The sequence below is a fragment of the Zalophus californianus genome, chromosome 11, assembly GCF_009762305.2.
Source record: "Zalophus californianus isolate mZalCal1 chromosome 11, mZalCal1.pri.v2, whole genome shotgun sequence".
Taxonomy (NCBI): Eukaryota; Metazoa; Chordata; class Mammalia; order Carnivora; family Otariidae; genus Zalophus; species Zalophus californianus.
Window position 1 is genome coordinate 72,589,583 of NC_045605.1, and position 13,996 is coordinate 72,603,578.

General features: G+C 44.5%; 1 protein-coding gene across 9 annotated transcripts in view; it reads right to left on the minus strand.

Annotated features, from left to right (window-relative positions):
* The window catches only part of SERGEF (secretion regulating guanine nucleotide exchange factor), a 217,111-nt gene that overhangs the window by 188,142 nt on the left and 14,973 nt on the right, over nucleotides 1–13,996 (minus strand). For 5 of the 9 annotated variants that reach the window (XM_027578812.1, XM_027578810.1, XM_027578817.1 and 2 more), the window contains exons 6-8: nucleotides 12,460–12,573; nucleotides 9,596–9,658; nucleotides 5,546–5,704 (exon numbers count right to left, since the gene is read on the minus strand). In XM_027578812.1, the coding sequence (XP_027434613.1) occupies nucleotides 5,546–5,704; nucleotides 9,596–9,658; nucleotides 12,460–12,573 (336 nt within the window). Of the gene's footprint in view, nucleotides 1–5,545; nucleotides 5,705–9,595; nucleotides 9,659–10,418; nucleotides 10,475–12,459; nucleotides 12,574–13,996 lie in introns of all 9 variants that reach the window. The other 4 variants (XM_027578811.1, XM_027578815.1, XM_027578814.1 and 1 more) reach the window with 3 other exon arrangements.

Sequence of the window (13,996 nt, forward strand, 5' to 3'; positions counted from 1 at the left end):
TAAAACATATCTCAACTATAAAAGGACATAACCAAGAACCAAGAGGACTATGATAGGAGGGGAAAATTTTACTGAAAAGTAGAATTGGACTTCCAGCTTAAATGCTGCCAAAAGTCATGCTCTCTCCTCTTTCTTTCAGTTTTCTCATCTTCAAGGTGAGGAAGTGTCTTCTTCCATCTCTGATTCTCTACAAATTCCAAGTGTCTGGGACTGTCTTAGGTGACACTGAAGAAAGTGAAGAATGTCAAGAACTCTGTATTTGGGCTCCCTTTCTCAGTCCACAGCCATCATGAGACCACAAGACTATTTTGGGATACATGTGGCTCAGGGAAAGCTTCCGGCATGCCAAAAGCAACCAGATTCTAGATACTGACCAACCCCATACTAAGGTCGGGATCTTGTGTAAATCATTCCCCCTGAGATGCTAACAAATCACCGGCTACCAGCACTTAGCATTTGTAAACATCGATCTTTCTCCACTCGCGGAAGAGTTCTGAATCAACCTGTTACCTGTCCAGAGACATCCAAATCAGCCCCATGGAGACTTCTGCCAGAAGAAGATATTGGGCATGTCACCTCCAGAGAGCTCCAGAGTCTCCGAGAGCAGAGGACCCTAATGTGTACTGAACCAACACATAAGCCCAGTCTTCATGGATGCTGGAAGCTTTAAGACATCATCTCATTTAATCCTCACGCAAGGTCAGCAATATTCCCCCATTTTCCTAATGATGAAATAAGCTCATTTATTCATTTGTTCAACATGTATTGAGCACCAACTTCATATGTGCCAAGTACTTGGCCAAGCACCGGGGATATAATGCTGAATGAAAGCAATGTAGCTCCTGCCCTTATAAGGCTCCCTGTCTAGTGGGAGAAGAGCTAGTCAAAGAATCTACAAAAAACAGCACAAAGGAGAAGTTGTAGTGCTAGGAGATGGATAAAAGGGAAAACTGACTAGTCAGGGACATCAAGGGAAGGCCTCCCTGGGGAGGCAATGACTAAGCTGAGGTCTGGGGGGAAAAAAAAAAAAAAGGATGTAACTAAGTCAAAATGAAGAAGGAGCGCAGGGATAAGTGTGCCAAATCAAGGGAACATGAGGTGCAAAGGCAGTAGGAAATCCATGACGCAGAGTGGAGATCAGCTGGACAGGCAAGAGCTGGCGCGTACGAAACGGGGCTGGCACGGCAGGCAGAGGGCAGACCACATGGGGCCTCGTGGGACCACGAAGGAGTACGTTTTCATCTTAAGAACATTGGGAAGCCACTGGACTGTGACACGATGGGTTTATAAAGATCTTCAAAGTGAGGTATGGAGAACAGATGGGCGGGGGGAGGCAGGGAGTGAGGAAGACAAGGAGGTCAGAGGCCACTGCAAGATCCAGGGAAGAGGTTTCAGGGGCCTGACCCACAGTGGTGGCAACAAGGGTGGAGAGAGCCCGGGCTGCCCACAGCCACACAATCAGGATGCCAACAGAGCTGAGATGCAGAAACCTAGGCCTGTGTGACTTCAAAGCCCCCACTGCTCTTTACCTTGCTATTTATTCATTCATTCAATGATTTCATTACTAACCCTCTACTATGTGCCAGGCCTGTGCCAGGTGCTGGGGACACAGCCGTAAGCAAAACAGACATGCTATCACAGGGCTGACAGTCTAGGCATTAAACGAGAATACACATGTACGTATACAATTACAAACTGGGATGTGTACTGTGAAGGGGTAATAGTGTGATCACAGATCTTCACAGGAAAACTATCTATAAGGCCATGAAGATCTTCCTAACTGTTGATGAAAAGAAAAAAGCCACTTGCCAGCCCGCGTGTAAGTGAAAGACTTTAGGAAACTTTCCCTCTCAGAGCTGGACACTGAGCATCTCTGGCCGGCTCATAAGCCCTCAGGGAGAAAGCTGGTATGTCTCAAGCCCTGCACAGACCCTGTCGACATACAAGTTTCTAAAAGTCTTGCTCACTCCTTAATACACTCACATATCCCAACCACAGGCACCCCTCACTTAGGTGTGGACAGCATTTTACAGTTAGTTGGGATCTCTCACACAGATCCACTCATTTGACCCTCACGGCAGCCCTATGTAGAATGCAGGCAGGTTCTGATATCCTACTTGGGAGAGGAGCAAGTTGAGGCCTAGACAGGTAAAGGGACTTGACCAAGGCTGCCAAGCTAGGAAGGCACCCAGATCTGCCACCCAGATCTCACTAAAAGTATCTTGGGCCAGGAAATCAGGACTCTAGGATGAGACGGTTGCAGGTCACTGAGCCTGGATAAAGTCACCCAGGAGTCCCGCAAAGTTCCTGAGAACAATGATCAGGGACATTAAGCAGCTTGGGAAAGGTTTCTAGAATGCAGCTCCTCCAGCCTGAGACACAGGTATCCTTGCCAGCTTTCCCAGATTAGAACAGGTTCTCTTGGACTCTTTCCAAGTGCCTCTGACTAACAGAGAAAAGTATTTTTCCATCGCAAACACTGCAGGCAGGCACCCGACTCCTGAAGGGGGAGGGCAGAGACCACATCCCAGATGCCCAAACAGACCAGCTGTAAAGTTATCCTGATACTGTGTGAACTGCCCTAGGTAAGCACCTACCACTGGGGATGCAGGGCAGTCTTGGGCAGCACGTCTCAATGTTGGCAAGACTCACATTTGGGGCTAGGTATTTCTTTGCTGTGGAGGACTGTCCTGTGCATTGCAAGAGGTTCAGCAGCATCCCTGGCCTCTACCAACTAGATCTCAGTAGCGCCCCCCAGCTGTGACAACCAAATATGTCTCCAGATATTGCAAACAATCCCTGAGGCAGAAAACGGCCTGGGGTTGAGAAGCACTGGTTGAGGGACTGTGCAGAGTGGGAGAAAGCAGAGTCCACTCCTCTTTCTCTTCTCCTAACCCACCCCCTCCCATCCCATCTAACTGGACAGATAGATGGGCAGTGTGCAGAAATCCTTCTTTTAATCAATATCACACAATGAATGCCTTCCAGAATGAGCCTGAGAGCAGGCTGCTGGTGTGGCGTGCAGGTAAGTCCCAGGAGCAATTCACCACTGGCGCTTGTAAAAACAACCAGAGCCAAATAAATCCTTGTTCCACTAATGAGCTGCCTCTGACCCTGTGAGCAAATCTTGTTCCCATTAATATGAGCAGCTGAGTCTGACTGAACTGGAAGCCCTGGGTGTTTCTCCCCAGTGACGCTGGGCCGGGGCAAGAGCTTCCCCTGCCACTAGAAGGCGCATCAAATCGGTGAGTCAAAGAGCAGGAGACTCCCATTTACCCAAATTTGGTACAAGAGCCAGGACACTCAGACACCCCAGCTTACAACCGTTCTGGACTAAGGAGAAAGGGGAAAGTGACGGAGTACATAAACAAGAGATTTGAATTAACAAATTAATTAAACAGCTGAAACATTACCGAAAAAGCTCACTGTGAAGTGGGGGTGGTGACGGGAAGCCGAGCTCTAGAGCAGCTGAGGTGACTCAGACAGCGTCAGGGCTGTGGGTTCCAACCTCCTACCCCGAGGGTGGAAATCGGTGTCGGTTACAATGCTACACAGCTAGCCCCCAAGAAGCAGCATCTTTGCGTCTTTCGTTCGTCAGCTACCTAACTAGTGAGAGGGTTTGCTGACAGACTCAACCAGACTCACTGCCATTTGGTGGTAAGTGTATTTGACTGCATGGTAGTTCTTTGAAGACTGACTAGCCATGAAACACCCACCTGTTAACACCCAGTTACTCACACTCCTGCTCCTTTCTATGCCCCTTCTGCATGCTGTACCTAGCTCTGTCACGGCATGTCTCCGACAGCAATGTACCGAAACTGGGTAACAGGTCGGTCTCCCCCAGTGGCCAGGGGGCTCCCTGAGGGCAGGGTTTATATCTATACAAGGTGTGGTACATAAATAGATCCCCACCATTTGTATGATGGATGGACGGACAGACATACGGATGGATGGTAAAGTCTTCCATGTCTATATTCATACACTCAGGCCTGTCTACACGTTCTAGGGAGGGCATAGCCCAGGTCTTTTCCCCAACACTCACCACATTGCTCAATAGGTTCCCAATAAACAATAACTGATTTGGTTGGACTCGTGAATACAAAGAGACAAACTGAAGCCTTCTGTTCATGAACCAGTGAGACCAAGGAAAGAGGTCAGAAATCGTAGCTGTCTACCTTGACTCATATGTATTTGAAGATATTTACTCTCTTTTAACTAGGATGTGAAGATACAGAAGTGAACAAGACTAACATGGTGCTATCCCTCATAAAGCTCATTGTCTAGGTCAAAGGCAAATATTAACAATTGTACAAATACACAATTACTGTGCTCAGTGAGTCTCCTTAAGAAGAGTTTCTGTAGCTAGTCCCAATCTTCTAGCAGTCTGAACCTCCCTGAGGAAAGTCATAATTTTCCCCTTTAGAGAATCCTCTGAAGTGGTCAATATGGAAAGTTTATTTTACACCTTTGTTATACAGGCCTCTGTTCCAAAATAGTCATAAAATTTTTTCAAAGACCAACGAAAAGCCTCATAGATATGAAGACTCACAAGTGTATGTCTGTGTGTTCCAAAGTGTAGTAGGTGGGACTTGCCAGGGATAACTGAAGCGGACCTGAAAACCGACAAAAACCAGAAGGCACTGAAGTAACTAATAGTCACTAGGTAGGTATTTGGGAGTCTGGAGATCTGTGTGCAGCTAACAAGCAGGCCAAGGGCAGGCAAGGGGACTCCTGAGAACCCCTGAAGTTCAGGAGGCTCTGACATGATCATAGATCTTAAGAATTAGAAATGGCCTGTCTGGGAAACTCTACGTAAGTCAGCAGAAGCTCTAGGAAGGCAGGGAAGAAGAGAGGCCATAAAAAAACAAACCCAGAGAACAAAATCAGCAATATGAAGACCACAAAAGGAGACGTGCCGTAAGGGAAAGGTAAGAAATAAATAAAGACTCAAGAAAAGATCAAGATGCCAGAAGCTGGATGGCGTGGCACCATAAGGTAACATCTGAGGGGATATAGGGATGTCTGAATCAATGTATGTGGTTTGTTAGGGTTAATGGAAATGTAAATAATCAAAATACCATGCCAGCCATGATTCAAAGTAATGTTCCTGCCTCAATCTTGAAATATTAATCTTTAAGTTTCGGAAGCTTTTAATTTAGACTCAGGCGAAAATGCAAGTAGAGGCATCTCTTCAGCTAGGACAAGGCAAAGACTCCCCAACAACCCGGACAAACTTCTGGGTGATGCTTGCTACAATGGGTTCCTTCTCAAAACCTCACGGGTTCGTAGGACCAGAAAGAGTCCATCTAACCTAGCCCTGCCTCTTTGGATGTAAACCTCTGATCCAGAAAGGAAATGCTCCATATCTGGCTGACTGCACAACTCGATCCCAGATCCTCCCCATCCCAATCCATAGAGCTTTTCAGAGTAAAAACCCACCTACTTAGTCCTGAGCATTCACAGCTGTTTCGACAGCTGTCCTCCCATCCCTACCCCCCCACCCCCACTGTTCTTACCAACCACAATTTCTCTGCTGCTCTCTCACCTGTCTGAGCAACCAGGTGTGTCCACCCACTCCAAACAGAAGTGACCTTTTCATTCTGAAAACAATGTGCTTCTATTTTCTGGGGCATAGGAAGAAAAGCAGCCAAGGAAGCTAGTAGCCCATGCTTGTTGCTTCCCCAAACATACAGCTCTCCTGCATCTTAAACAAACAGAAGGGGAACAAAAGAGGTGAAGGAACATTAGTTCAAAATGATGGGAAATAACACAAATCTGAAAAAAAAGTGGTTAAGAGAGGTTGTATTATTCTTATGCTATGACGCTGAGTAGAGCAAAGCAGGATACAAAATTCATGCCTAGCATATTAACATATAAGTTTGTTTTTAATTCTATAAACAGGAAACAAGCCAAATGTGCTTAGTTTGTCAAGGAATAAGAATGTGTACGTTTATTTTTTCATTAATTCATTCAACAAATATTTATTAAACATCTACCACGAGAAAAACATGTTTCTCCATTTTCTCCATATTTTAAAAAACATGGTTACATTGCCTTTGGTTAGGAAAAATATATATTAACTTTTCTTAAAATAACAGGTTAAAAGATATATTATTTAAGCATAAACTTTTCAGACCCAAAATTATCTCACAACATGTCCTGTCCAGCAGAAAACAGAATGCTGCTACCTCCCATACGCACAGCACTATAGTTCATTTGAACCTCATGGTAGTCCTGAGGTATAAGCAGAAATGCCACTGACTGACATTGTGAATTAACAGAAAGAAAGCAAATTCACAGTCAAGTGGCTCTGGCTTCTATTCCTGGACCTGCTAACCAGCTACTGACCTTGGACAAATCACTTCCTAAGCCTTAGTTTCACCAGCTGAAAATCGGAGGGCAGGGTGGATGGCCTCGAAGGGCAGACCGTGTAACTGATGACACGGGCCACAAGAGAGACTGGTGGGCCACAGTGGAAAGCCACACGGCACATGCTTTTCTAAAAGGCATTCAAGTTCAAAAGCATTTTTAACTGGAAGCCAGACCAAATGGAGCCATGAGCTACACAGTTTGGCCCGTGAAGCTACAGTTTGTGACTCCCTGAGTGATCTCTAAGAGCTTTTCCAACCAACCCTAACATTCCACATTTCTACACTGTACCATAGAGCACACAGCACACACACGTGGTCCCTCAACGCTTGAAATGTGGCCAGTCCAAACTGAGATACGTTGTCAAACAATAAAAGCACAACAGATTGCAAAGACGTAGCACAAAAAAACCGAAAAAGAACGTAGTTCCTTAATAACCTTCATATTGATTACTGGTTGAAATAATATTGTGGGTATATCGGGTTAAATAAAAGATATTATTAAAATTAATTTACCCGCTTTTTATTTTTTGAAATGTGGCTCACATATTTCTATTAGACAGCATTCTTCTAGAAGCTAAATTAATCAAGGCTTGGAGATGTTAAATGAGTCTCAAGATCACATGGCTAACAGAAAGCCAAGTCCTCTGCTTCCAAATGCGTTTTGTGACCTCCCAGAAAAGTTTTCCAGCATTGCTTGCCATAGGGAAGTCTGATAGAAAGCCAAACAGTATCATTAAAGGACGCCAGACCAAGATTCGGGGTTCCAGTCCAAGAGCGGCTACTCCATCGCCCTTTGACACCAGTGTATCACTTCACATTCCAGGCCTGTTTCATCAGGTCGAAGATGGGGGAGTCTAAGTCAGTGGAGCCATTCCGTCACTCAGTTGACCTTGTAGCACTGACATCCTGCAGTTCGACGATGTGAATTTGGTGTACTTCATGCCCTGAGAGAGGGCAACCTCCATGGACTTTGCCAGAGTGTACAAAGTAGGAAGATCCCTTACAAGAGGGCAGAGAAGCCCCTCAGCAAAGTCTCAACCCATTTACTGGACCGGTTGGCTACCAAGCTGCTACTGATGGTGAGCCCGGGTCTGTAATAAGCCTTCATTTATCTTAGAGAGTCTAGGCCAGCTTTTTGCAAAGACAAACTGTCTTCCACATGCGGATCATTACACTGTTGCATCAGCAGGCAAAATTACATTCTGCTGCAATGCCAAATAGTTATATAACCTCCACAACTCCAGAGAGAAGGTCTAAAGAGCAATGAACAAAATCTAACATGTAACAGCTTGAACTAGACCAGGAAGGAGGGAGATTAATCTTGACAATTTTTAAGTCACTTTCAAAATATCAAAAACCAATTTCCTTTGTGAATATACTTTAAAAATCACTAAATTACACACTTTAAAGGGGTGAATTTTATATATGAATTATATCTCAATAAAACAAAAATTCAACATCTATGTTTTAAAAACACCGTAAAAAGGGCGCCTGGGTGGCTCAGTCGGTTAAGCGGCTGCCTTTGGCTCAGGTCATGATCCCAGTGTCCTGGGATCGAGCCCCGCATCGGGCCCCCTGCTCAGCGGGAAGCCTGCTTCTCCCTCTCCCTCTCCCCGTGCTTGTGTTCCTGCTCTCGCTGTCTCTATCAAATAAATAGATAAAATCTTTAAAAATATATAAATAAATAAAAACACCATAAAAGTGTTCCACATATGAAATAATAAATAACTTCACTAATTATAAGATTTTTGAAGAAATTGTTAGCAAGCAATTAGAGAATCTCTAAGTTTACATAATGCTGGCCATTTCAAATTGATTAGGATAGAGTAGAAACGTCTCTTACGATACTCCTATTCTCAGAAAAGAATGCCTTCCTCAACCCTCACTGACTGTGGGGCACGAACTAGTCACTTCTCACCCTGGGGCCTCCAGTCCTTCCTCTACAAAAGGAGAGATGGAGGCAAATGGCCAGGGGCCTCCCTTATACTTGGCATTCACTTCAACTCAACCCTTTTAACATATATGTAAGTCTACCTAATATGAGACATAGGCTAAAAGTAGGTATCTCTTTTGTTAGTTGGTTATTTGAATTTGTTAAATAACAAATTATCCATAGTTTAGAATTTGTAATGTATTTAAACTCTCACATTGTGGCTTTTGTATTCTGGAAACAGTAGCAACTTGTTGGTTGGACTGCATTACACATTTGACGTTGAAGAATGCATGTCACCGTTTATTACCCATACTGTGTACCTATGTACACATACACCTTAATTTCCCCATAAAACACTAAAAACACTATGTATGAAAGTCATTCCCCTTTGCTCAAAAAAGGTCCTGCCTTCAGCTCCAGTCTTGCCAAAATGAATCTCTCAGAGCTCCTGTCTCAGTCTACTGGTAGGGATCAGGGCAGTCTTGGCTTTGAAAGAGAACCTTTCGAAGAGATAATCTTCACCTCCAAGAAGATGCTGCTTTGTCATTGGAAAGTAGTACTGTACTGGTGAGGTATGTCCAATGGATGGAAGGATGCATAACCAAAGAGAGATATAGTGTGAGAGAGAAAAACAGATTAAGACAGAGAGACGGAGGGATCAAAGAGATGAAACAGATTGCAGAAATGCATAAAAATACAAAATAGAATAGAGAAATACGTGCATGACTCAATTTAGAAAGATATACAAAGAGATTAGAAAGGAAGATACAAAGTAAAAAGGTAAATAAAAATGGAGATAAATAGAAACACAAAGAGTCGATGAGAACAGACAGAGCAGAGAGGTAGCTAAATGCCCTGGAAGACAGAGGTGGATAGAACAGGTGAGTCGGAGAGCAAGCAGCTAGAGGGAATAGACAGCTGTATTAGACCCCAGATGGATCTGGTGGGTCAGGTAACAATGTGCTACACAAACTAACTGCTGGCTGTGGAATTTTGCAATCAAAACTACCCTGAGGGATATTCTTGTCCCTACTGTGCAGCTGAGAGGAGAGGAAGTGAGCCTGTGTTTCCTTCATGTGGACGCCTTACATGTATTGTCATCTTTACTTCTCTAAACTACCCACAGAGTACACAATAAAGGCAATGGTCTCGGAAGGTAAAGTGACTTCCTAAGATCAGACCAGGGCTGGCAGCAGAATTCTGACTCCAAGTCTCCGCTCTTCCCTCTGTGTCCCAAAAGAAACGCGCAGAACTCCAAATGGCACGTTAGACTCGGAGAGCTGGTCCTTACCTGTCAATGAAGCTGAGTGATCTGAGCCAGCAAGAACACAGGTTGCTTTAGAATTCTCCAGGCCTACAAAAAAAAAAAAAAATCTTTTGAAAGCACATTTATAACAGAACAAATTGGGCAGAGAAGGGGCTCGGGCAGCACCACCTGGGCCCAAAAGAAACCTGCAGCCAAAACAGGCAGGTCTGAGTTGGTGGCGCTGGCCAGAAAGATGGATGATGTGGTGGGGACACTGTTTACCTACCAAGGGATTGAACAAATAAGTAAATATACTGAAGATAAAGGAGCCCGATTTCTCACTAGCAGAGAGGAGAGGAAAGGTAGAAGGCTAGAATCGACCATGTGATAGTGGACTGTAATTGGAGAAATCACTGTAAACTCATGGTTTCAAGTAGAGACAGACAAACAGACATAGGTGTACATATGTGGAATTATGTGTGTGCACACAGCTGTCTCATAGCTCTGTCCACGCGTGGGCCTAGAAGCAACAACATCTCACACATTCAGCTGCCGTCTCATAGTGTGCAGGCAAACTCAGGACTCCAAAGAACATACAGGCAGAATTAAGAATTTGAACTGGCCTTCCATTTCCAAGTCTAGCACTTTTCCTCCCTAATTACACTGCCTTCACTGAAAGGTTATAATCTTAACCAACTCTGCTAGAAACTGTGGTCACTGGGTCTATCGTGCAGAGAAAGGCAGTCTGATTCTGTAACTCTTTTCTGACACTTCTGTTTATTAACTAATGTTAATAAAATGCCCCTCACACCTTTGAGGATCCTGCGAAATGAGAAAAGGACAAAGCAGCTGTTTCCAGCACACTCACCAGAGAGGAAGCATGGGGCCTCGCACCCGGCAAGGAGGGGACGTCCAGGGTTGCAGCTGCAGAACCAACAGCAAGGAGGTAACGAGGGGGGAACAAAAAGGGAACGACTTTGAGGGCAGGAAGCTCACGATCTATTCTAATGTTCTATCAGAAAACTCCACCAATCAACTCAAAATCTAAGCTGTGCCACAAACAGACCCCAAACAGGTCGTTTAAATCAAATCAAAGCATTTCTGATTTCTTCCAGATACACGTCCTGTGCTGAAACAGAAAGTAGACACAGTTTCTGCCCTTAAGAAGCCCAATCTTTGGCATGTAGGAAAACATGAACAATTCATAATAATGCAGTACACGGTGCTGTCCATGCACATGGAGAAAATGCAATGGAGTCCGAATAGGGAAGACTCTTCACTGAGAAAGCTGTATCTGAGCTAGGCCTTGAAAAATTATCAGGATAAAATAAGGATTACCAGAAGGTACAGGAAGGAAGACATTTCAGGCAGGGGTAACAGCATGCCTACAGACGCAGAGGAATAAGAAGCAGGAAATGCCCAGGAAGCAGTGAATACCTAGATGAGGCAGGAAAAAAATGTTTGGGAAGTATGAGTTTATTTTATGAATATGTTCAAGGTCATGTGCAGTGGACTGCCTGTCCAGCATCCAATGCCCCCTTCTCCTTCTCCAAGAGTCCTCTCCCCAACTCTACCCCTGGCTTCAGCTGAATGGGAGCTCCTCCAGGACTTAGGAAAATCAGAACAACCCCAACACCTTGTGCATCACTGTACCCCACTGTGGCTTTCCCTTCCCTTCTTTCCCCACTTCCTATCCCACCCACAAAAATTCCTCCTTTGTTCTCATCTAGAGGACAGCAGAGGTTTCCTATGTGGGTTTTTCCTATAGCCAACCCTCAGAGACTGGGGCATACAGCAAGAAAGAAAGAGAAGAAGAAAGGAAAAAGAGGAGATGCAGACATAGTGCTCTATGGTGCTAGACAGAGAGAGAGAGAGAGAGAGAGAGAGAGAGAAGGGGGCCCACAGTGAGAGTGTAGAGCAGAGGGAGAGGTGGGCAGAGAGAGGAGCTGAAAGAGACTGAGCCCCAGAGTGAAAAGCAGAAGAGAAAGCCCTACAGGCTAAATGACCTACAAAGACAGACCAGACCCATGGGCAGAATGGTCACTACCCACTCCTCCTGTGCCCATGTAAAGAGACTTCCCTACAGAGACAAGCCATGAGAGACTCTTAATCTCAGCAAACAAACTGAGGGTTGCTGGAGTGGAGGGGGGTGGGAGGGATGGGGTGGCTGGGTGATGGACATTGGGGAGGGTATGTGCTATGGTGAGCACTGTGAATTGTGTAAGACTGATGAATCACAGACCCCTGAAAGAAATAATACACTGTATGTTAATAAAAATAAATAAATAAAAAATAAAATAAAATAAAATGCAGAGTCAAAAAAAAAAAAAGAGAGAGAGAGACTTCCCTACAGAACACTCTTGGCCCCTCACTCACTCCTGCTCCGCTTTTGGGAGAAGGAACTGGGCTTGCGAAGCACAGTCCTTCCAGGTTCTCCCTTTAGGATGTGCCTGCCTGCAGAGAGGGTGCCTCCTTGTGTGTTCCCAGCCCTGCAGTGAGCTTAGCGGGGCTGACGCTATGCAGCTGCAACAGTGCCTAGTGAGTAAATCCAATCGGGGACTCAGAATCTAGAGGCTCACTGTTGCTACACATTATTTCCGAACACCTAAGTCACGTCTTCCAACCTAACTTTTAACAGTTCCAGAGCTACCATTCTGATCTCCACTTATCTGACTTGCATCTATCTCTCAACAGGCTCCCCCTCTGGCAGTGAGGAGGGGTACTTTTACTGGGCCCACAAAAATTCTAACAAGACTAACAGACCTAACCAACACAGAGACTGAAGACAGAGGAACTAAGAAAATAGTAAAGCAGTGTAAAGAGTAAACTCCATTGACCCATTTTCTGCATGCCTGTGTCACTATTTCTTGACAAAGAATAAATATAGGACTCAGAAATATGGGCCTTACCTGTCACTCTGCTTGGTTCCTTTGCCGTCAAAAACGGTGGGAGAGTCTGCCCAGGGCACAACCGCCGTCCAGATGATGCCAAACCAGTCCCCCACTGGAACACGATACCACTTGCTTCCCGATGGAGAAGAAGAAAACGAGAAAATGTTTTACGGGATTAAGACAAGATTGCTCCTGGAGCCCCATGCTACGGGAGTTTCTCAATGCATTCTCAGTTAACACACTTGCTATGGAGAAGCTCAGTGCTTCCAGGGACCCTATGACTTGGTTACCACCAAGCCAATCACAAGTCCAATCTTCAGGGCAACCTAAAACCATCAAAGAAAATTCCCACATACTAAAACTCCTTCCAAAAAGTTCCAGGACACTCTTCCAGAGTCAAAGCACTGAAACGACACCTTGTTCATGACTAACCTGGAAGGACAACTCAAACTCCTGACCCAGCAGGAAAGAACCTGGAAGATTATCAAGTCCATTCCTCACATTTAGTAGACGAGCAAACTGAGGGCTTGAAAAGACAATGTGATGTGCCCAAGGTCATACAGGGAGCTAGTAGCAGAGAAAATACTAGGACTCAGCTCTCATAACGCCTAATACAGTGTTTTTTCTACTACACCAAGATAAATGCAGTGATTCCTAATTATCAAATAAATACATATTTATGACTGCAAGATAGCTTAATAGCCACTCCTTCAGGGGAACGGCCTTTTATTTCCCTATCCACTGAATCTAGTTCATGTGCCCATGTTCTGAACCTCATGTAAATGCAGAGGTAACTTTTCATATATTTAAACTACAGTCACTCCTCCAGAAGCATCCTGTAACCCACGTTCCTTTAGGCTGTAAACAGACCAGCCCACTTTGTGAAATAGAAGTGATGACGACTAGCAAAACACAGTGCTGAAATAAAACAAAACTTACCATCTCTTCCACAAATAAATTGCAAGGGGGAGAAAAAGTGAGGAAAAACAATTTATAGATTAAAAGAATCTTGTGATATCTGATAAGGGATTAATATTCAAAATATATAGCGAACTCCTAAAACTCAACAACTGAAAAAAAACCTGATTCAAAAATGAGCAAAGGATTTGAAGAGACATTTCTCTAAAGAAAACATACAGATGAGGGCGCCTGGGTGGTTCAGATGGTTAAGCATCTGCCTTGGGCTCAGGTCATGATCCCTGGGTCCTGGGATTGAGCCCCACCTCGGGCTCCCTGCTCAGCAGGGAGCCTGCTTCTCCCTTTCCCTCTGCCTCTCTTCCCTGCTCATACTCTCTCTCTCTGTATCTCTGTGTCTCAAATGCATAAATAAAATCTTTAAAAAAAAAAAAAAGAAAGAAAGAAAACATACAGATGATCAAAAGGCACATGTGAAAGAGGATCAATATCACTAATTATTAGAGAAATGCAAAACAAACCCACAATGAGATACTACTTCATACTCATTAGGATGGCTACCATTAAAAAAAAAAAACAGAAAATAACAAATGTTGGCAAGGATGCAGAGTTATTTGGAACCCTTGTGCACTACTGGCAG